The sequence below is a fragment of the Hemiscyllium ocellatum genome, chromosome 1 (genome assembly GCF_020745735.1).
Source record: "Hemiscyllium ocellatum isolate sHemOce1 chromosome 1, sHemOce1.pat.X.cur, whole genome shotgun sequence".
Taxonomy (NCBI): domain Eukaryota; kingdom Metazoa; phylum Chordata; class Chondrichthyes; order Orectolobiformes; family Hemiscylliidae; genus Hemiscyllium; species Hemiscyllium ocellatum.
The window spans coordinates 152,672,907-152,698,056 of NC_083401.1; the positions used below are offsets into that span (position 1 = coordinate 152,672,907).

General features: G+C 38.6%; 1 protein-coding gene across 1 annotated transcript in view; it reads right to left on the minus strand.

Annotated features, from left to right (window-relative positions):
- Positions 1 to 25,150, minus strand: part of LOC132816867 (probable ATP-dependent RNA helicase DDX60) — a 95,444-nt gene that overhangs the window by 26,632 nt on the left and 43,662 nt on the right. The window contains exons 13-24 of the mRNA XM_060826859.1: positions 23,624 to 23,879; positions 21,303 to 21,472; positions 19,322 to 19,480; positions 18,661 to 18,810; positions 14,958 to 15,077; positions 14,006 to 14,101; positions 12,536 to 12,651; positions 11,223 to 11,356; positions 7,348 to 7,457; positions 6,520 to 6,624; positions 5,612 to 5,740; positions 4,286 to 4,413 (exon numbers count right to left, since the gene is read on the minus strand). Of these exons, the coding sequence (XP_060682842.1) occupies positions 4,286 to 4,413; positions 5,612 to 5,740; positions 6,520 to 6,624; positions 7,348 to 7,457; positions 11,223 to 11,356; positions 12,536 to 12,651; positions 14,006 to 14,101; positions 14,958 to 15,077; positions 18,661 to 18,810; positions 19,322 to 19,480; positions 21,303 to 21,472; positions 23,624 to 23,879 (1,673 nt within the window). The remainder of the gene's footprint in view (positions 1 to 4,285; positions 4,414 to 5,611; positions 5,741 to 6,519; positions 6,625 to 7,347; positions 7,458 to 11,222; positions 11,357 to 12,535; positions 12,652 to 14,005; positions 14,102 to 14,957; positions 15,078 to 18,660; positions 18,811 to 19,321; positions 19,481 to 21,302; positions 21,473 to 23,623; positions 23,880 to 25,150) is intronic.

The following is a 25,150-nucleotide window of genomic DNA, read 5'->3' on the forward strand; positions in this document are numbered from 1 at the left end:
ATTGAATTTGTCATTTGTTAAGAAGGTCGCTTCTAAACCACATTCCCTATTGTCCTGCTTGCCTTCAAAAGCTACTAATATCCTTTCTCCAAACAGACCTTTGCCATCTAAATCCTTTTACACATTATGAAAGGGGAAAACAATGGACTGGATTAAAGCATTGAAGCATTCTTTAAACTGAAAATTAAAAACAAGCTTATGAATGAACCACTGTCAGTTGACAAACATTTCTGGGGCATCATGAACACATTTGGAGGGTTAAGAATTCAATCACTGAAGGCTCAATGATCACCTGGCTAATAGACCGGCCTAATTTAGAGTAGTCATCCATGTCTAATTTTACTTCCTATCAATTGGAGGACCGGTCAATAAAATTGGGGGAATTATAATCATACACAAGTTTAACTGGATTGTATAGAAGTAACAACAGCCACGAATAGAATTATAATATAGAATAGACAGTGTCTATGTGAAGGTGCAAATACATTACATAAAATGGATAATGTTCACATACAAATGTGAATGAACTCAACACAATTGCCAAAAGTCATATCCAACATTAATTTTGCTTCCCCAGAGGCTGCCAATGTGAGTTTACACAATGGATAATGTCGACATAAGAATGGAAATTTTCCATATCTGCATAAAATTATATGCAACTCCATGACTTTAATAGTCAATGGAGGGACAATAGCAAGGCACGAAAAATGCGGTTTCATTTTTACCTCGGTGAATCACCAGGTTATTTCCTACATGTCCCATCAGTGATTTATTTTATTTTAAATCCTTAGACCAGCTTAATGCAGAAACATAATAAACAGTAGTTGATGCATAATTTTCACCTACAACAGGGAGTAATGATAAATATTGAAGTTGAAGATATTCTTAAGCGTAACGGAGTTGCATCCATCATGACTTTAGATTGGAGTTTATAGGTCAGGCATCCTTTAACTGCACATTGTAAACCTAAAATGACTAAAAACAGATTTTTTTCAAACACACCCTCATGTTAATTTGAGTAAGAAATCTGGGACCTGAACACTTCAACTAGTAATTTTCCTCCAACCTCAGTGTTACACTCCAGTACTGCAGTCACCCCAGAAAACACACCAGCGTCAATGTAAGGTCATTTGTTTGCACTTTCATACTCCAACAAAGGGCCGCCACCAACTCCAACAAAGGGCCGCCACCAACTCTGATGTGAAGCCAGTCAAAATCAGCTGTTTAGTAACACTATTGACATCACATAACTTTGATGCTTCGCAGTGCAAAAGTAGTTTTATTTTTCCAATAAACATGTCAGAGGCGCCATAAATGCCCCTAGTGATGGTACAAGACATTGGACACATTACCAATAGCAAAGACGATCTGTCAAAAATCCTTCACCATGATGCACTGTGAAGTGACTGGGTGTAGAGTATAGGGTTGGTGTCACTACCATATAAAATTTAATAATGACAAGCAATTGTTGAAATTTTGTAGCTAAAGTGAATTTCAAACATTAATGAATAGAAAAGCAATGCACAGGTCAAAAAATAACTCAGCTGTGTCATGTTGGAGTGGATCTGTCAACAAAGCAGCAAAACTGTTCTATTGTCTGGCCACTGTTCATGAAGTCAACTGAGATCCTCCACAAAGAACTAAAGCTTTAAGGTATAAGTACACGACTGGCTAGCTGCAGAAATTCAAGCAGCATCATGGTATAATTTTCTTTCAAGTGTGTAGTGAGATGGCACCTGAAGACCATAAGATGGTTGAAAATTTATCGATAGGTTTACAAAGCTAATTTCGGACAATAATCTTTCATCAGAGCAAATATACAATACAGATGAAACAGGTCTGTTTTGGACTATGTCCCTAGGGAAACGCTAATAGCAGCCAAAGAGAAAGAATCAATAGATGTCAAGGATGCCAAAGAGGAGTTGAATATCCTTTCATGAGTACGCCAGCTTCATTGACACACCCAAATAGGAATTGACTGAAGGGATTCAGACACTACCAGCCCATTACTAAACCAGGGAATTTTTTTTGATAGGCTTCAGCAGAACGTTCACATTGTCAGGCAGTTCCATCTCAAGAACATTGCGAAATGAGCATCTGGACAATGTTTTCATTGTTTACTTTCCTCACCAAAGAGGCATCATTCATTCAGCCTATGGACCAAGTCATTCTTCTATGTAAATATAAAGACCCTTGTGAATAATACACTTGGTGCCATAAACAGAGGCCTTGAGTGGTAGGCTTCCAAAAAGAGTTTACAGTCATAGATGCCCTCTAGGTATCAGAGGATGTCTGAAGCTTTGATGATGAAACAACTTTGACAAATGCTTGACATAATCTTTGGACTGTGACAACGCTCAAATGAATAAAAAGCAGTATCAAAGACAACTTTAAACACTTTGAGAGCAAGTAAATTGTCAACCAAATTTTAGAGCATACAAAACGTATATTTTTGAAATGCGTAAACAAGCTTGAGGCTAAAGATATCAAAGAAATGCATAACTCTGATAATGATATTTCCCACCTCGAACTTAATGACCGACAAAGATTTCACAAATGATGTTTGGGCAAGATAAAAGAAACAAAGATGATGACATGGATACAATAAAAACACACAGATGGTAATGTAAAGAAGTGGGAAATTTGATAAATGCACTGGAACAACGTGGCTTTACAAGCAGAAAATGACGCCTGGGTGTAAAATAAACGACAAACCACTGAAAGAAAAATCAAAGGTAATGAGACAGATAATGCTGAAAGAACTTTTCAAAAAGGGTTCTCGACAAAGCACATCAACCATTAAAAGGTCTGATTCCTGATCTAGCATCAGTATCACATGTCCCAACTACAAAGAATGATCTTTCAGATGCTCCTGTAGCTAGCTTTTCTTCATTGCAAATAAATAAATTTGAATAAATTGAAGGAACCGTACTCACTGCTTTTATTTGTACTTGTTCATGTGGCTAATTTGGTTCAAACACAGTAGTTGGTCTAAAGGCTGCCCGGCAGCATAACCCTCAGGAAATCAACCGGAGTGTTAAAGCATTGTAGCAATGCTCTCTCCCTCACAGCAGTGGTCACCAACCGCCACCCTCTCCAACTGTGCTCACTCCAACACCCCCTTATCTCACTGAACATAGTTTAATATTTTCTCGTGGTAATCTGATTAACAAACCTCAGCTGAACACCAACTATCCTTTACCCGAAAGCTTGGAGTAACTTTGAGTTCCGCTTTGAGTTCTTGTTGCGAATGCTCACTAAATTTTCGCCACCACAAGTTACTAGGACCTTGTCTAAATTAGTTGACTGATACTGCAAATTAGCTTAAGTTTGAAAAAGATATGTTTACTTGCTGCAATCACTTTACGATCATTCAACTGATCTCCAAGACAAGACCAGTGATCCAACTGAAGCCATGTTCTGATCCACAATAATTAGTTAATTGAAGGCAGCAGTCAATTTAGACAAGTTAACAAGATCAAGAGAAGTAAATCTCTCAATTGATTAGCCTTGCAAAAGCTATGTTATAGAATAGTTCATTTCACAATGGCTGAGTGGTTAGCACTGCTGCCTCAGCGCTAGGGACCCAGGTTCAATTCCAGCTTTGTGCAACTGTTTGTATGGAGTTTGCCCATTCTCCCAGTGTCTGCGCATGTTTCCTCCATCCTCCCACAATCAATAGATGTGCAGGTCAGGTGAATTGGCCATGCTAAATTGCCCATAGTGTTCAGGGATATGTAGCTTGGGGCATTAGTCAGGAGGTAAATGTAGGGTAATAGGGTTTGAGAATGAGTCTGGGTGGGTTACTCTTCGGATGTTCAGTATGCACTTGTTGGGCCAAATAGCGTGTTTTTACACTGTAGGGATTCTCAGCTATGATTTCCTGGCAACCATATGCCAAATGAATTGCAGGTTGCCCTCTGGTACTTGTATATCATTATTTCACGGAATGCTGAAAATATTCAAACTGCTCAATGGGGAGAGAGGACGTTGGGGTGGGAGGGTAGGGTCTGTTGGGAAGGATAAGGTTTGATGAACATTGCTGTGAGGGAGCACAACATTTCTGCAGCTGATTTACTGGGAGTGATGTTTGAGCAGCCTTTCGAACATCTACTTTATGTAAATGACCCTTGTTCGCGTGTTTTAGTGCAACACTTGGCGGTGAACTGATGGGGTACCCCCGCCACCCTAAGAAAACACCTTGTTTTCAACATTTACAGTAACAGAATGGAGAAAATCCTTATTCAACAGCAAATATTAAAACTGCACATATTTTAAAACTTACGAGAAAAACAAAGCTGGCAGCTGGTTCTCTTTCTGTAAGGCTTCCACCAACATGGGAAATTGCTTCACCATTGTTGCTGTAGAATTCACAACACTTGTGGGTTTCAGCTTGTCTAACACTTCCAGAGCCTTAAGGTAATGTTGACAGAATTACTAATAAGATACATAAGCACAAAATTAATCATTATTGGACACAAATGTACAAAAGCATTTTGCAAAAATACTTCAATTAATTGAATATCATTACGATTACTAAAACCACAGTAGGAAGGCCTGATCTCACTACCAAGATACAAACAGCAAATCTTGTGTGCCGACAATGACAGTGAAGTTGTTAACAACTTTGCTGATCTTAGGTTGGTGGAGAACACACTGAAGAATTCTAGGCAGAGCAGGGCTTGTTAAGAAATATCAAATATTGTTTCTTTAGCATGAGCCAGATGTTAGATTGTACCTTCAGCAATGAAGAAAAACAATGGCACTCAAGAGTCAGGAACCTGTGGGGTTAGATTGTTTCTATTCTGGAATTTTAATGGAAGGGAGTGTGAACATTTATAACCTGCAGATGGTGTAGTTCTGAAACAAAAACTGCTGGAGCAACTCAGCAGGTCTGGCAGCATCTGCGTAGACAAAGTCCAGTGCTCCTTCTTTCAGGGCTTGAAACCTTAACTCTGTTTTCTCTCCATAGCTGTTGCCAGACTGAGTTTTCCCAGCAATCTTTGTTTCTGCTTCAGGCTTCCAGCATTCCCACCACTGTTTTATTTTGGTGTAAGAATTTGGATGCATCTGTCCATCTGAGTGTTTTGGTTTGGGTGGAACTATCAAAAACAGCCAAAAACGTCTTTGCGTTACAGTGGATGAGCCCCTTTCTCTGAGCTAGAAGATTTAAGCCTCAATTGCTTCAGTTGCATGTTAACACATCAGTACAGAACAATTAGAAAATATCTATAGACTGTAGCCATGCAGTAATGGCAGTGGCAAGGGTGTCAATCCAGCAAGCGTTTTTCCTAGATGGAGTAGAGTTTCAAATGCAACTGGACTATCCAAGCAGGTAGATAGGATTCCATCACACTTCTGAACTCTGCCTTACAGCAAGCAGAAAGATTTTTGGCAATCTACAAGTGTATCGCTTGAACATAGGAAAGCCTCTGTTCAGGTTATCATTCTAAATGAGCAAAACCACATTTTCATAGCTACTTTGCACTATATTCAACCATGCAACTTCAGTGCAAGCATACCATGAAAATCACAACAATATTACCTTGTACGTTATCTCTCTCATTTTTAATTTTTTGATCTTAATACACGCAGGTTAATGAATTGATACCTGATTTTTCTGTCCTGAAGTGATCCATTTCTCCAATTCTTGTTTTAATTCTGCCTCATATTTTCTTACATCATTCTTTTTAATAACAATTTTATCCTTGAATCCCTTATATTCTTCCGGCTCGAGCTCCTTTTAGGAAAGACGAAGCAATCAGCAACAAGCATGGAGGTTTTAGGTAGAAGCATACTTAGACCATATTGTTACGATGCCAGGAGAAACAAAAAACTTTTTTCCATTTTAATATCTGAAAACCCTCACATATTTACTAAAAACTTTTCTATTTGTCAGTTAGCCTAATCACAGGATCAGTTTTTGAAACAAGCCTCTTTTCCCAGCATTATAAACATGATATTTATTGCAGGGAACATCTACTTTAATAACTAAATTTTGTGAAAGCTGGCTGCAGGTATCTCTTTCAACAGAGATTCTGAGTTGACTTCAAGGATAGCCAAATTGAGAAAGAAAAAAAAATGGAAGGAGAAGCAGAGAGAGAACATTATTGACAAGATACCGACGTTAAAGAACATTAAAGCCAGGAGTGTCCCAATCAGAAGTGATTATGTTGAAGACAGATGTAATACCTATGCTAAACTCAAAACTACAACTAAGATGGTTGGAGGGAATTTGAACAAAAACCTTACCAAAAGCAAGTAGTCTTTCTAGAAATTTCAATTCTAAAACAAATTTTTGAAACAGTACTCAAAGTAAATAGTTAATCTTCCAATGTCTGATAAAACTAGAGGTCAAATGGCAGATGGGATGTATTTTCACTTTAGAAGTTTTTTTTTAATTCACACATTTCAGAGAAAGCCAATTACTGAAGGGATTATTGCTCCAACATAAAAGATTGCTTCCTCCCCTAAGACTACATGGGCCATCACATTATGGAAAGATCTTAGCCAAAGTACCTGCGCACGAGGCCACTCCTTCCAGGTTTCAGCCATCGTATCATATAACCGTAAGCACTCTGGAGGAGATAGACTGAGGTCTGAAGGAAAACCATACGTCTCAATCTAACAACCAAATACAACAATCATTTAATTATACATGTTTGTTACAAAACAGGTGAAATTATTTGAATTATTGTGCCTTAAAATATTGTTCAACTTTGTCAAAAGGATCAAAGTTGAATTTGCTAAATAGTTATTCTTCTCTCATTCAATGGCCAATCCTTAAGAGCTAAACAAATTATTCCATTAAACCAGAAAAACACAATACCAATTCCACCTTCACTTGCAATTGCTACCTTAAACAAATGATCTTTACATTTCATTAGGTTGAGTATAAGTAATGAGTGTAGTGTTAGAAAAGCACAGCAGGTTAGGCAGCATCCAAGGAGCAGGAGAATCGATGTTTCGGGCAGAAGCCCTTCATTTGATCTGCAGTCCTCACTTTCTCCAGGAGTATAAATAGTGCTTGGATAGAGAAGCTGCTCACTTGGGACATTCAATACAAGTTACTACATTGGCAGATTTAGGAAAACTACACGACATTTCCACTAAAACTTTTAAAAAGCATTTTTAATAAGGCATCACATAAAATGCTTCTCTGAAGATTTGTGGCAATAAACTGAGCTACATTGAGAGTTTATGCATTGACCACTATTGTACAGGCCTGGTTGGATGGAAGATTTTTTTTGTATTTGTCATTATTCATACACATTATGAAAACATCAGAACTGCTAAACACAGATTCATTTCTGTAGAATTCCCACTTAAAGTGTCTGAAGTACTTACATGATCCACAGTTAAAGCAGCACAGGGATGATAGGGAACAAAGTCAAGCCCAGAATCTTTTGAACTACACACATACTTTTCCAGATCATTGTATCGTTCTCCATAGACCACTAAAAAAGTTGAAAATAAATACCAAAGTGAGCTCACTTGCCATTATGCTGATATTCAAACAAAATCCCAATTACCACAATGATGCAACTGATTTTGAAAGGAACACAAAGAACTGTGAATGATGGAAATCTAACACAAAAACTGTGTGCTGAACAAACACAGCACTCTGCCAATTACGATTGGGCTGGTTTGGACCAAAATGGCAGGGAGTAGGAATTTATACAGGGAGAGAAAAGAAAGGGAAACAAGAGTAAAAACAGAAGACAGAATGGGAAATAAGAAACGTTGTAGGCCGAAAACTCAAGGGCAAAAATCAAACAGGGCTACAGTGCACAGTAATACAAACAGGACTCAAAATTTAAAACGTCATAATGCATCGTGTCTTAACTCATGAAGCACTTGCAATAAAGTGGATGAACGTGTCATGCAAATAGATATAAATGGGTCTGATAATAATTAGCTAGAGTCGTGGCTGCAGCCTTTCCAGGGATGGGAATTGAACATCCAGGAGTATTCAGTTTTTTGGAAGGAAATTAATGCAATAGTGAAGGACATTAGATACAGTGAATTGGAGCAGTATAGACAAAGCTTCAAAACACCGAGGTGCAGAAAACAATAATGGGGATTGTACACAGGCCCCCAAAACTGTGGCGGCAATGTTAGGGAAGGCTTTAAACATGAAATTAGAAATATATACTGTAAAGGTACAACTATAATTATACACAATTTTAATCTGTATACTCAAATCAGTAACAATACCATAGAAGAAGAATTCCAGAGAAGTGTGTATAAAATAGTTTTCTGCATCAATATGTTGAGCAACCAACTAGAGAACAGCCATCAAACATTGCCAATTATTTCTTTCTCATTACACTGCCAATCTATCTCTGTGAAGCATCTTAGGAAAGTGACTATACATGGAAAAACTCTTCTTAAAGATTGAATGCGATGCAAGTGATTGAGGCTACGGCCTCGAATCTAAATAAAAGGAAACCATGATAGAGGAAACTTGGGCAGCATGGTCACTAGCACTGCTGTCTCACTACGCCAGGGACCCAAGGTTCGGTTCCAGCCTTGGGTGACTGTGGAATTTGCATATTCTGACACACAAAAACCAGGAACGGTAGCCCAACCATGGCCAACAAGGGAAATTAGGGATAGCATTAGAAAAATTTACCAAAACAAAAGCAACCAACAGACCCGATGATGGGGAGTAGTTAAGATGTCAGCAAAGGAGGACAAAGGGATTGATTTAAAAGCTGGAAAATAGAGCAGAGTGAGCAAGTGGAGAACATACAAATGGACTAGAGAAGCACGATAGGTACGTGAAGAGAAAAGAATTTGTGAACATAAATGTAGGTCTCCTACAGTAAAAAACATGGGAAGTCAAAGGGTAACAAAGAGATGACAGATCAATTAAATGCATGCACTTGGTTCTGCCTTCACAAAGACATACATAAGTATCATTGCAAAAATGTTGGGGAGAACAAGGAGGAACTAAAGGAAAGCAACATTAGTAAGGGAATGGCGTTGGGGAAATTGATGGGATTAAAGGCTGATTCTCATGTATTTAACATGAACCTAGGTTATCAATGCAGTGTAAGTCATAATATTCAAACTTCAGCATGCCTGTTTGAAAAATTAAACACAAGTTTCCCAACTATCCAAAAAAGTACTGCTTAGAAGATTCACACCTTGGCATTTCAGCTTTTTAAAACGATAAAAATCAGTAACTTGATTTAATAAAGGTAAGACTGGTATAAAAGACGCTTCACTATTTAGATAATCAGAGTTCTGTGCTCATCCAATCACCTTAAAATATTACCTGCCTGAAAGATGAAGTCTCCAAACAAATGATATAATCGCAGATGAATAGATGAGGAACGTTCCCTTCAAGTGTAGTGAATCAGTGAAATTCCAGGCCATTACAGACCAGTAGATCTGTGGTCTCTGCCATTCAATAAGATCATGGCTGATTTGTTAACCTGAATTCCACTGTCCTACCTTACCCTATGAACGTTGATTCCCTGACTAATTAAAAATCTATTTCACCCTTGAATATTCTTAACAAACCAGATGCTACAGTCCTAGCCAGTAAAAATTTCACAGATTTAGCATGCAGAGTAGAAATTCATTAAAGCTTTTTAAAGCGTCTTAAAAAGCTTCAAAGTCTAAAAACAGGAAGACAATAGCTGAAGTGAATGCTAGCCTTTGGAAAGATGAGACCAGCAACTTAATAGTTGGGGGGCGGGGCGGGGGGGGGGGGGGGGGGGGGGGGGGGGGGGGGGGGGGAGAAGAGAAAAACACTGACATGGCAGAGACACAATTTTTTCATCTCAGTTTTCAAAGTGGAAAACATTAGTACCATTACAACAACAGGGAATGCAGGAGTTATAGAAAGGGTAAAACTTAGCACAATTATCTTCACTAGGGAAAAGGTACTGAGTAAACCATTGATTTGAAAGCAGACAAGGTGCCATGCCCTAGAGTCTTAACGGATATGGCAGCAGAGATAGTCGATCCAGCTTTTTAAAAAAGCTAACCTATTTTTCTAATCAACCTGTTCAGAGGTGTTATTATACTCCTTTGGAACAGTTCTTAAAGATCCAGGGGTAGGGACACAACATTCCAAAATTTCCTGGATGCGGAAAAGGTGCACATGCATTAGAAAATTGCCAAGTAACGGGCACAATGTCGCTCAGTTTTCCTCAAGGTCACGTCCAGAAAATCCAACACACAAGTGCAGAAAGAGAAAAATGTAACCTATTTAGGTTTAATTAACCAATTATGGATGGAATGTCAAAACATTAGACAGCGCTGCCCGTACCCCACGAATAAGGAAATTACAGAACTGAAAATTTGAGAGTCTCAAATGACGATTTTCAGACACAAGACATCACCGCAGATGTTAATCAATGTGGTACTTAAGATGAACCATCTTCAGCTGTTTCATCAATAATCCACTCTCCACAATAAAGTCAGAAGAGGGATGTTTGTTGATGACTGTAAAAGGCGTAGCACCATTCACAAATCCTCAAATACTGAAAATCCACAAATACTGAAGGAGCTTATACCCATATTCAGCAAGACAGAGACAGAACCTAGGCTTGGACTGGTAAGTAACATGTTCACTACTCATCTCCTGAATCTAAACATCATCATGCAACATTTAACGGCATTATTGTTGCTGAAACATCTACTACAAACCTTCCGAAAGGTTACTGTTGACCAGAAACTGAAGCATATCAGTTTTACAAATCTGTGGCTACAATATCAGGTCAGAAGGTTAAGGAATTATGTGGCAAGTAACTCACCTCCTGACTCCCATTGTCTGTTCACCCACCAAGGCACAAGTCAGGGTTGCGATGGAATATTCACTGCTTGCCTTGATGTCCAGCTTCAACAACACTCAAGAAGCTCAACACCATCCAGGAAAGAGACAGATGACTTGACTGGCACCTCATTCAACACCTTCAACAATCACTCCCTTCACCACTGACGCTTAGTGGTAGCAGTGTGTAAGATCACAAGATGCACTGCAACAACTCAGATTGGCTCCTCCGACAGTACCTTACAAACCCGTATCCTCTTCCACCTGGAAGGAAAGGGAACGCATGGGAAGATGGCCAGTTTCTCTCCAAGCCACACATCATCCTGTAAGCTATAGTAGATCACTATCAGTGATTTAAAATCTGGAATTCCCATCCTAATATCATTGTGGGTGCCTCTGTATCCCAGGGACATAATGCAACAGCCATCCATACCTAGTCTGACTTTGTAGGATTTTTGGTCCCTTGGAATTTTAATTTGCTGTTTCTTCTTTCCACCACTAACTTTCACAGGGTTGTCCATTGTCTTCTCTGTTCGTTGCCAGAAATTCTTCACTGTTTGAAGCCACCTATGAAAACAGGCATGGTAAGACCATAACTAAATTAAGTGAGAACATCCCGAGTTCCCTTCTCCTCAGTTCTTAAGGTACAATACTCTTTGCTGCAGTCAAGTGATGCTCATCATTGCTACAGAAGACAACACTGGAAACAGGGTGGTAATTACTTAGGAAGAGTAATAAAGAACATTAATGACAAGTTTCTGCTTCTGTTTTCCCCATTTTCTTCCTCTATCACCTCGTATTTCTATGGTTAACCTATTCACTGTCCGTCTATTATTGCTCTGCCAGAGTTTTTTCTTGCACTTGTGTGAGTCAATCTCGTTGTCCTTGGTCTTTAAAGAAAGAATAAATTCATAAAATGCTGTTGAAATGGCCACTCAGTTTCAACTGGGTACGAAAGTCAGTCCACTATCAAGGTAGTGAAGTCACTTAACACTGTTTAGTAACTTGTTTATGAGCAATAGTAGAAATTGATATACTAAATGAGGAGCAAATGTAGAAACCAGGAAAAAAAGGTATTAACACCTGGCAAGAGGTGAGGGAGGAGTGGTTTCTCATTAAGTGAATGACTCAATTGCACAGTCAGAAAACTGGCATGGGTAGCACAATATTTACATACCTATAAATAATTAATTTGCTCCCAGCAATCAAATTCAGTTTGATACCATGTTAGAATATGCTGTAGTGTCAATTTAACTGGATCAGACGTTCCACAAAGGGAATTCTAACTTAATGTAACATTTGAAATTTTGAAAATAACTCTACAAATAATGAGGATTGGAATAGGACGCTGATGGAGAAAAACATCTACACAGAATGTCTTCTAACCCTACAAATTGGTAATGGTCAGACCAAGATGATCAAGCAAGAAACTTGAGGTCCACCCTATGTCAGAGAATTGGTCGAACCTAATTGTGAAGATCATAATTCCTCTTTCTAAAGAAACAGCTCCTATGATTTCTTTCCACATCCCTTTCTAGGTGAACATGGCTTTAAAGTAGACCTTCACTACCTTTTGGTTCACAGGATTTAACACATTTGGCAAACTGAAGAATTTAACCTCACAAAGGAACACATGAACCCATGGTTTATCAGCTCTCAATCTCACATGTTTGACCAGTATGACAAATCGACTGGTATTAATCAGAGTAGCAAGATGTAACAAGCATAAATTATTTTAAAAATTACTGGGAGAGCGCTTCCGGTTTGCTGATTGTTGCGGATAAAGCCAGGAATGGACATCGAATCATCACTAGTAGATGCTCCCAAACTTCTGCGCCAATCTCTCCACCGAGACAATGGACCTATGAACAAAACAGAGTAACTAACTGATATGAAGACTACTAAATCTCAAATCAAGTAATTTTTACCAACAAGAATTTAGCAAGTTTATTTCATTACATCAAATAGGGGTGGATTTCAGAATATCAAATAGCAAGGATCCTGCAAGTTTTATGGCAAAGATTAATTAGTCATTGATGGATGGATGATTGCATATATTTCGAGTCAGCCTTTTAAGAAAATTATGTGCCTAGGATTTCTTCAGATAGATGATTCTTAAGTATCTATTTATCACCTCCTCTGGTCGGAAATGCTTCATGGCATGTCAGAAGAATGTATTTTTTAGATTCGCTTTATTTGGCTGTTTTTATTTTCTTGTCCCAACCACTCCTCCAGCAACATTATGACCATTCACGTAATACAGCAAAGTACTACCAAATGAGGCTTCCATATTTTGTTGTCAGAACTTGTAAATGATCTTGTGGCATCATGCATCAATAAAGAAAGTGGTCAACAGCAGAAAGCAAAACTGGTTTTCTGAACTCAGCTCTGTACATCAGGATAATAAAGACCCAATATTAATTTTTGCTTTTAATCAGTCAGGAAACATCGAATTTGAAAAGGTGAGTCCTCTAATTCAAATTTAGTTACATTAGATGACCATAGATTCACTTAAAACATTCCACTTTCACCTTACAAAACATTATCTGTACAAAATAAAGCAGTCTCATCTAAAAACACTTTAGCAATACAATTGTGAGATTGTATTTTCCAACATTGTCCTCTGAAGCAAAATCTTGGTTTGTTCCTCTCAAGACGGCATAATCGAAGAATAGTTTCAATAATCATGTTGATATTTTGCTTGCCCATCTAAGTAATCACCTTTCACGTACAAGTCTACATAATTGACTCTGGACTACATGACAATAAATTATTCAAGATAAATTTGATTCTGCCACCAGCTAAAATAGGGATGGACACTTCGAACAACATCTATTGAATGTTAACAGTGAAAACATAGTCCAGTGACAAGCAACAGCCACATCTTCCAACTCTTATTTGGTTGAGAACCCTTAACTCAAGGCCCAAGAGAAGAATTGCCTGATCTCTCAGCTCAATGTATGTAACTCAATATACTACCAGGGAAGTAATAGTAAACATGAGAATTATAAATGTTAAGCTTTGAACATTTTCTGGGAGCAGGTATTTATATGGGCATTCATTTATTTCCAACATCATTTTTTCTCACATTACTCGTACTGATAGCTCAAGGTGGTCTCACATTGGGGTGCAAGGCAAAAGCACCTGTTAATATTTCTGTTCCTAGATTAATGCAATTTTACTTTTCAAGTTGCTACAATTAAAGTTTCATCTTACCTCATCAAAAATTACATACTTAAGCTTCTTAATCCAAGCTTGTCGTTGAGAATTAAGAATGAGACTTTCTAAACACTGAGGAATTGTGATGAGAATCTGAAACAAAGAATTGGACAAAACTGAATTTGGCAAGTTCAATACATCTGTAGTTTGTCTCAATACATCACGGCATAAATCTGATCAGAGGAATCCTAAAATACATGGCAAAGTCAAGTGACCTCCACAAAAGACCAAGCAATCCGCTCTAAACTACCCCTCGAGATTAAAATAAACTGCAAATTACTGTGTCAGCTTTCATTGAATTAGCCCCAGAAGTTGATTCGTGTGATCTTTTAGGCAAAAAAGTGAGGACTGCAGATGTTGGAGATCAGAACCTAGATGACTGTGGCGCATCTGAGCAATGACTTGTGTCAGGTGCGATGGCAGTGGAAACAAGTTAGACCAATAAAGGTGCATGGAAACATATAATAAGGGGAAGGAAAAAACATAGTAAATTTTAAAAAAAATTGAAGACATGTTTGGTTAACATACACCCTTTCCATAACCTAAAAGTACTTAATTCTTTGGAAGCCCATTTTAAAACGATGCTCATCCCATCAGGAAAACTAAGTAATTATGCGTAAACAAAATTGGCCAAATAAATCTGAAAATGAATGACCCATCTTAAATATACAGTAGCCTCTAAAGTCATAGGACCTGCTTCTTACAATGCGCAGTTGTACAAATTTGACAGTTTTAGAAGATGAGGAATATTTAAATATTTTCAGTGAAAATTAAGTTAAGCAATTGAAGAAAAAACACATTCAAGTCTCCTACCACCTGCCAAAAGATCAGGACATGAGGCAAATAAACTACCAGCCAAACAATTGGAACAAAACAATGGTGTCACATAAATTAGGAGAGGGGGAGAAAAGTCTCAGATTTCTAGCTTAATTATGAGCAAAAAAGATACCTGACAGTTTAAAGCATCTTGGCGATAGTCTCGCGTGTATACTCCACAGACCACCATTCCATCAGGTAAAGTCTTGCTGAATCGGTTATAAACAGTTGCTACCACTTGGTTCACAAGAGCCTAGTCATTAAAACATGAAATAGACTGGACGTCAAAACCATTAAACCTCCAAAGTAACCAATGAAAATAATTTTCAGCACCAAGATATGATTGGATGTTGTTTTGAGTAAACACATAAAAGAATGACGATTAACTGCAACATACCAAGTGAAGCTAGGCATCAGGTCAGATCAGCTCTTATAACTGCACCTGAGAAAGGGGCAGTGCATCTATGGTAGATTTTATTTTGTTTTTTTTATTTTGCCTGCCAACCCCCAAAACAAGTGGAGAATCAGCTACCCGTATACATCCCACTATTATCTTTTGCTTTCAGTTGAATTCATCCATATTTCAAGTGCATTTAATGTTAGTTATGGTTTCCAGGCACAGTTCATCACTGCAGGTTTAGCATTGTTGCTTATCACATGCAAAACCAATTTAATCAAAACAACTAGCATATAATTTGTATAACAATGCAATCCTTTTAAGTGACCGCTTCTATCGAGCAATGTAAACTAGTTGATTCCAGTGTGTTAGTGCTCTTTGCATGCATACCGATGCTTTAAATGTTAATATGCATCTTTCAAAGTTGCCCTTAATTGAAAAGCTCTTGCATTAAGAAACATTTCAAAGTTAATATTTTATCAAAGATAAACGTAAGGGCATTGGTCCCATGGCTCAAATGCTATGCAGAGAAGCTTCAATTGCAAGCCAGCAATCAGCATCGTCCTTAAAACATATTCCATTTATATCATGGGCAACACAATAGCTGCCGATTTCTGCAAAGGAGTTATTCCATGAAGGTCAGTTTACACAGCTGAACAAACACCAGGAAGCAGATACCAATTAAACACATTCCAATTTTCAAAATACATTCACAAAATGCACAAGACCAAATGACCTGAAATCAATTTTTATTTGCAGATTTGTGTCCAAAAAGCAACTTTAGACTCCACCAATTGACTTAGAGACTTATCTAGAGTGGATGAATCACAGCAGAATGCCCTTCATTCAAATCAATACTATTAACTCAGTTAGCAAGATCAGCTAATTGAAAGGAGACCATTTCAGCTAGTTTCAACACAATCTGAGGAACAGCATCTGATTTTCACTTGAGGACAAGACATTGAGGTATGACTTCAGAGCATGAACACTCAATTTTATGACATGACAATTCAGCTCATCAGAATACATTAAAAAGTGAACACCATGTTTACATTTTTGGCAGTGTAGGCATGTTTGAGGGGTTGTGTTTTGTTAATTCAGAAAAGTGAAATGCCTGCATTTGTTTTTAAGATATATAACATTTGTATCATCAATAGCCACAGGTGGGTTGCCATAAGACTGGAGGTTGGCTAACATGATACCACTATTTAGGAAAGATGGTAAGGATAAGCCAGTGAACTACAGACCGGTGAACTTGATATCGGTGGTGGGCAAGCTGTTGGAGGAAATCCTGAGGGACAGGATTTACATGTATTTGGAAAGACAAGGACTGATTAGGGATAGTCAACATGGCTTTGTGCATGGGAAATCATGCCTCACAAACTTGATTGAGTTTTTGAAGAAGCAACGAAGAGGATTGATGAGGGCAGAGCAGTAGACATGATCTGTATGAACTTCACTAAGGCATTCAACAAGGTTTCCCTATGTGAGACTGGTTAGCAAGGTTAGATCTCATGGAATACAAGGAGAACTAGCCATTTGGATACAGAAGGTAGAAGACAGATGGTGGTAGTGGTAGGTTGTTTTTCAGACTGGATGCCTGTGACCAATGGAGTACAAGGATTGGTGCTGAGTCCACTACATTTTGTCGTTTTTATCAGTATTTGGATGTGAACATAGGAGGTATTACTTAGTAAGTTTGCAGATGACACCAAAATTGGAGATGTAGTGGATAGTGAAGATGGTTACCTCAGATTACAACGGGATCTTGATTAGATAGGTCATTGGGCTAAGGAGTGGCAGATGGAGTTTAATTTAGATAAATGCAAGATGCTGCATTTTGGGACAGCAAACCTTAGCAGGACTTATACATTTAATGGTAAGGTCCGAGGGAGTGTTGCTGAACAAAGAGACCTTGGAGTGCCGGTTCATAGCTCCTTGAAAATGGAGTCGCAGGTAGATAGGATCGTGAAGGAGTAGTTTGGTATGCTTTTCTTCATTGGTCAGAGTATTGAATATAGGAGGTGGGAGGTGACGTTGCAGCTGTACAGAACATTGGTTAGGCCACTTTTGGAATATTGCATGCAATTCTGGAGTCCTTCCTATCGAAAGCCTGCTGTGAAGCTTGAAAGGAATCAGCAAAGATTTAAGGATGTTGCAAGGGTTGGAGGATTTAAGCTATAGGGCAAGGCTGAACAGGCTAGGGCGGTTTTCCCTGGAGCATCAGAGGCTGAGGGGTGACGTTATTGAGGTTTATAAAATCATGAGGGGCATGGGCAGGGTGAACAATCAAGGTCTTTCCAACATCTCCCTATAGCTCAATTCCTCCAACTCTGGCAACATCCTTGTAAATCTTTTCTGAACCCAAATTGATAAAGATGGGGTCTTAAATGGTCAGACACCAAATCAGCTTACGTCTACATTCACAGCAGAGCTAAATGCTCTTGACAATGTGAGCACAACTGCCCCTGAAGCCTTTGCAGTCACCAGGAGGAGCCAAAAATATGCAAAGACCCCCTACTTTAGACAAGACTTGTCTATAAAAATTCTCAATACGAATTTGAGGCACAGAACTAGATCCCAAAATACTTTTTCAAGGATTCATACAGATTAAAGGGGGCGGACTTCTCCGAACTACTTGTTATTTTTACTGACCAAAGAGAGCAAGAGATCTGAACGATATCACAGCAAGCTCTGTAGATGACCTCGCAACTGATATTGGATCTGGCTTGGAAACAGACAGACAGACTTGTCAAGAATTATTGCAGACAAGTCTGATTTGGCCTAATGAGTGGTGGGATCCAGGAAAATTAAATTGAATTGGGCTGCGAATAAGTTCTTTATCAGTTGTTTTAGGGACCACTTAGACTTCCATATTTTAAGCATATATTACAAGGGGAGGCAATGGCCCAAAGGCATTGTCACTGGACTGTTAGTCCAGGGACCCAGGTAATGTTCTGGGGACTCATGTTCGAATTCCCACATGGGGGATGGGGGAATCTGAATTCAATTTTAAAAACCTGGAATTAAGTTTAAAAATGACGACCATGAATGCATTGTCTATTGCTGGAAAAACCCATTTGGTTCACTAATGTTCTTTAGGAAAGAAACAGCCACCTTTACCTGATCTGGCCTATACATGACTCTAGATCCACAGCAATGTCCTCTCTGGGCAAGAATTGCTGTCCAATAATTGAATTTTAAAAATAGGATCCACTTTCTCCAAGTATTCGTATACTAAACATTAGTTCTCATGTGGAAGTATATGCTTTCTCCTACAATTCAGAAGTCTTTAAATGCAGCAACTGCAATGTTTCAAATCCAAACCAGAACTCAAATAAATATTTTTCATTTATCAAACAACTCCATAATTCTACCACTTTAGATATTTCGTTTTTAAACATACTTTGTTTTATTATGTACAATAAATGAATTATACCTTAGTGGGTGCAATATACACCAGTACACCGTCATCACTATCTCGTAGAACTTTTTCCATGCAGTAATACGAGGCATAAGTTTTTCCTGATGACGTTGGAGCAACTATCACAGCAGATTCATTGTTGTCCACAGCATCTAGAAGTTCGCGCTGTAATTAATTAGACACAAAAACAACACTAAGAACCGCTATAAAATTAGCTCAAACTTTACGCCAAAGCAGTCCATGCTCTAAAAGGGGTACAGCAACACCAGAAAACTTGGGTATATTCTACTCATTTTTTCTGTTGCAAACACGTGCTAAATTGGTATTTTCTAATGTAACATTTTTTATCTTCAATGATATCTTACCTCTTACTGCCAAAAGTGGTGAACTGATGTGACTCAAGTCTTGAAAGTTCCACGTAAGTTTTCTCTACCCAGTATCCCTCAAATCTCTCATACAAGTCTTCAGCAAACGTTATTGATTTGAAATTTAACAGTTGGATTTAAAGTAATTGAACAAATTGAAATGTCCAAGTACACTTGAATTTTGCTTGAATTCAAAAAATAAAATTTACTCCTGAAGCCAAGGTAATCTTACTTCAATGACACTTATTTTGAAACCTTTCTTGACTTAATTAACGTATTTGTAAATTTATACAGTAGTATTTTATAATTACCTGCCATGTGTCTGGAATGAAATGAGCAACTCTAGGATCTGGATCATTTCTTTCATCGCGCAACAAGTAAGGACCCATGAATTTCAGCTGGAAACGAGCAGGTTCAACACCAACTGTGAGCATGTTCTCTTTCTTGGAATTTTTAGAACGTGCCACTTTCTGGTTGAAAGTAAAAATAAAATTATGGTTTAACTATTAAGCCAGCAATTAAGAAACAAATTGCTTAAATCATTACTAACCACATTCTTCAGCTAAGTTTCACTAAAAGGTTTAATCGATTGTTTCCTGATATGAACGGATGGTTCTAGAAGGCGACATTTAATACACTCAGAATATATGGCCTGGCGATCAAAGCAATGTTAGATGATCGAATTAATGTCAAATCCTTAAAGGGCTTGGCAAGGTGAATGCTGAGAAAATGCTTCTCTTAATTGGGGAATAGTGAGAGGATGCGGGAGGGTGCATGGGGCAGTGGTGGAAGGAGACAAGATAGATCCTGGAGCAGCCCCCTCCTTTCAGCCCCTCGCCCGTTCACAGTCACATCCACCGGTGGTTTAGATTAGATTAGATTACTTTTTTTTAGATTAGATTAGATTACTTACAGTGTGGAAACAGGCCCTTTGGCCCAACAAGTCCACACCGACCCGCCGAAGCGCAACCCACCCATACATATACCCCTTACCTAACACTACGGGCAATTTAGCATGGCCAATTCACCTAACCCGCACATCTTTGTGACTGTGGGAGGAAACCGGAGCACCCGGAGGAAACCCACGCAGACACGGGGAGAACGTGCAAACTCCACACAGTCAGCCGCCTGAGGCGGGAATTGAACCCAGGTCCCTGGCGCTGTGAGGCAGCAGTGCTAACCACTGTGCCACCGTGCCGCCCACTTAGATGAACTAAGTACAATATTACTTATAGTATGTGGTTCGTGATCAGAAGTGTTTCAGATTTTAACTTAAATGTGCAGTTATAAACTAGTGTTTATAAACTGTTTCAAATAAAATACAGAATAAATTTCCATTTACATAATTTACTCCAATATTTTCAAAACGTATTTGCTACTCTCTGCTTCAAGACCCTCAAGCTAACAGAACTTTTTACAAATATGTTAACATTTCTATGCAGGAATCCAAATGCAAAATCAAGGAAAGAAACAGGCAGTCTTGCTTAAGTAAAGCACTTAGTAAATCACACTTGGAATACGGTGAACAGCTCTGATTCTCTATGTAAGGAGAGATAAACTGGCATTATTAGGTGCCCAGAGATTCATTAAGTTGATCCCAGGCAAGACAGATTTTATGAAGAAAGGTTGACTGGGTTCAGCTTGAACACCTTAGAGTTCAAAAGGATGACAGGAAACCTCAGTGTGGCATATAAGATTCTGCCGGGGTTGGGTACAGCAGATGCTAAGTGTTAGAGCACCGGACCAGAATGGAAAATCTCAGATTATGGGGGTCACCCGGTTAAGAGATGAGGAGAAGCTCATTCTCTCAGGAGCAAGCGAATCTATGGAATTTGTTACTGAAGATGGGTGTCATGGCTGGTCATTATGGACATTCAAGGCTGAAATAGACAAAATGTTTAATTTGTAAGGGAATCAATGGTTATGGAGATAAAACAGAAAAGGGCATTTGAGGATTACCAGATTTGCCATGAGTATACTGAATGATAGGGCAGATTCAATGGGTCAAATGTCCTACTTTAACTCCTAAAACCTATAGAAACTTAAATATGAAACAAACTAACCACTCAGAATTTAACTTCCTGTCACTGTTTTCATTTGTGTTCATTCAAAACATGAAAATTAATGGAAACTAAGAATCATGGAAAAGTCAATTTAATGGATCACCATGGCTAGTAACTCCAGATCACTGGCAATTAACCTTCAGACAGTGCCTGCTTGTTTTCAATGACAACATAAAAGGGAATGAATCCAGGTTGCTTGGGTAGAGAATTGATAGCTATTTCACTTCACCTGATCAATGTCTGGGAGACATTGCGCTAATTTGTCAAATCCAAGCTCTTTGAGATAAGTAGCTATCAATTTCAGTTGGTTCTTTTCCATCATCTTTTCGTACTTGTCCAAAATATTGTGAATTCTTTTCATCACTCGACCTGCTATAAGATTGTTTCTCTTCGTGCTTTCTAAAGAAACAAAAATAATCTGATCAATATCGACTTTTACTTGGTTGAGCACCTCATTCACTCCTGGATTTAAAATTTCTTCACACATGGGGATAAATGTTATAATTTTGCATTCCTGGCAAAGATCCATTAACTAGAAATGCATTGAACGAAATTACATGGATCCTTAAATTAAAGTTTATCTTGTGCTATACTTTAGACCTTATCCCAACCTGCAGAGCTACTGGTTTGCTTTTGTATAGGGAAGTTTATAATGGTGTATTTTACGTTATTTAAGAAAGTTTCCCTGCCATCATGAGATGTGCAAGAGATTTGACAGCTAAGGCTAGATAAGTGAGGAGCATGGTCTTCGAAAGCACAGAACATCAGATAATCCTATTCACATAAAGTTTGTCTGTTTTATACTGTAATGACACCCATTCCTCTGTCACCTCCTCCTTCAAAGTTCTCAACTCTCCTTTAAATTCTTTCATCCCCTCAGAAAATCTTATTGAGATTGCTTCATCCTTTTCCCCTCAGCTTCTGCTGCGTAACTCACTGATTTTAATCACCATCAGCCACAGCTCACCTAGTTTCTCCTCCAATTTCTTAACCTTCCCTTAACATAAACTAACATCCATTTTCATAGCCACTCTTTTGACCATATCACCAAATAGATTCCTTAATTATGATCTCAATCACAGGCAAGGTCATTGCTAACCACTTTGTATCTATCATTTGATTACCTGACTGGTTCTAAGTCTATCTCCTCCTGTGTCCAACTCTTCAAGTTATTTACAACGGTATTTCCCATTGCCCAACTCGGAGTCTTCAATGCTCCATTCATAACACTACTTGCTATTGATAGCTGACCCTGCCCTACTTCCAACTTCACTACTTATGACCCAGCAAAATTCATATTCTCTCCAATCTTGCTTGATTCCTTTTTCATTTCCAAACATCCAAAAGATCATAATTTTGAAATAATATGTGCATAATGACACCACCATCTGATTCCAACTGGACTGTATCAATTTCAGGCTTTCTCCTCTTCACATTCTTCTTCATTCTTCCAGAAGAGGCTTCACAATCAGTTTTATGACTAAACATTTCCTAATACCCGTTCCCTCTGTCCCCTTAGACCGTAGCACCAAGTATCTGGAATTAATAGATTAAGTTTGAGCTTGTTAATTCAACCTTGCCTGGCACATCCCTTTGCCCATCAAGCCAAACTTCCCCAACTATACCACACAAGCCTACCTTAGAACCCAAATCATTCGCTTCCCACCCATCTCCCCTCATGATCTATCCAAGCCCATCCTGTGTCAGAGGTGCAGATAGGTCCTGCTGCCCTGTCCATATAATTAACCTCCAATTTCCCTTCCTGGCATTCATTCCAGATGATATCATAACTAGTTAGCAATTCTTCTCCAGGTCAGTTAAAGAACGGCAATGTATGCATGCCTAGCCAGTGATACCCATATCTCATGAAAGATTTTTTAAAAATCCACAAACACTACTCACATCTCTTTCAAAGTTAAACCTCTATAGAAACTGTCAACGCTAATCTAATCTTAGAAACTCTTGTCTCGTTTCTAACTCTCTTCCCTTTTCAAGCTTGTTGAATAGGTTACTGCTTCCCTCAACAATAAATTTGAAGAATCTTAGTCACATGATCAGCCACATTTTCTCCAAAGGCTCTTGTTCACTGACTGAACAGAATTTATCTGGTTTCAATTCTTACCTAATGCCTTCCCTTGCCACCATCTTGCACAGTTACCTCTGGAGTCCATTAAAGATCTTTCCTCAGCCCTCATCCAGCTGGCCCTGATGACTCCAGTCATTACAGGGACACCGAAAAACAATTACAAGTAATAATAAAAGTAGTCGAGTTCCTATTTTTTTTTCTGATTAGAACTGGAATAGGCATCAAGTACTCTCCTGACTCACCTAAAATATCCACAAGTGCAATAAGTGACCAGCAATCCCACAGTGCTAAATGGAAAGTGGTACCAGTATCTGAGCTTTAGGAGGTAATAAAATACATGTTAATAATCAAACCATATTCCTGAAATATCTGTGACGAGAAGAAAAACTTACATTAGTTGAAAAATCTGAAAATTTGCTGAACTTCACACATCTGTTAACTGAAAATAATAAAATTGTTCTAACCTGTCATTTGGCAGTGTTCTACCCAGATTTTAAAGCAGTTTTCAAGCACATCCATCTCTGCAATCAATTTCACGGAGTCACCTGAGCATTTCTTCAAAAACTCCTCAAGCTTTTTAATGCCATGGTCAAAGTTCTCTTGAATCATTTTCATAATGCTCTTTGATATTAAAGTCCATTGTTCCCTTTGTTTCAGATCTTCCTTCTCTTTCTTTTTCCTGATGTTTTCTTCAGCAATTAGATCAGCTTTCTTCTTGGGCTACGAAATAAATATTTAATCCATTTTTAATTTGCTCAGCTTCAAAGAGAACATTAACAATCAACTCAAAGACACCACCTTGAAGCTGAAACAGCAGCAGTGAATTGTCACTGGAAAAATTGGGTTCATTGTTGAAATCTGGAGAGCATTTTGCCTTATTGGAAATAAATTTAATTCATTGCTCTCAGCAGAACTTCTCATAGTTGAAATTTGCTAGTAGATCAGTGTGCCTGATCTTTCAATTTTTGACACTCGCTGGTCAGAAATATGAAACTGTGAATGCAATAATTATTTACCCAAATTTCCAAAGTTGAAAAAATATCCTTCTGACGAAAGGTCACCAGGCCCGAAATGTTCACTTTGCTTGCTCTTCAGAAGCTGCCAGACCTGCTGATCTTTTCCAGCAACGTCTGTTTTTGTTTCTGATTTACAGCATCTGCAGTTCTTTCGGTTTTATTTACACAAACGCCGAATTGTTTAGAAACGTAGAAAGAGTAGGACATTCAGCCCTTCAAGCCTGCCCTACTATTCAATATCATGGCTGACCATCACCTGAGTATCCTGGCTTCTGTTTTCCCCTTCGATACCTTTACATGCAAGAACTACATCCAACTCCTTCTTGAAAACATTCAAAAGGTTTGGCCTCAACTGTTTTCTGTGCAAGAGAATTCCACAGACTCACCACATTCTAGGCGAAGTAATTTCCCTTCATCTTAATCCTACATGGCCAAAAGTAAAGCTGTCACAATCCCAGAAGACCATACGGTTGCTCTCTGGTTAAAGACGACCGATAATGGTTTAACTGCAGAGTCAACATGGAGGAGGGTCCTTCATGGTAGCTTCAGGGGTGTGGGAACTGAACCCACACTGTTGACGTCACTCCACATTGCAAATCAGCTGTCCAGCCAACTGAGCTAAATCAACAACCCCCACCACCCCAACACCAAAGAAAAAGCCCTATACCCATATGCTTAAATTGTAATTCCTGGTTATAGACTCCTTGGTCAGCAGAAATACCTGTTCTGCATTTACCCCTGTCCAGTCCTGATATAATATGCAATCTCCTCTCATTCTACGAAGCCTCATCGAATATAGTCCTAACAACATCTATTCATATCAATCAGATCCAGTTATTCCAGGAACCAGAGTAGAGTGTGGTGCTGGAAAAGCACAGCAGGTCAGGCAGCATCCGAGGAGCAAGAGAATCGACTTTTTGGGCAAAAGCCCTTCATCAGGTTCATTGCTGATGAAGGACTTATGCGCAAAACATC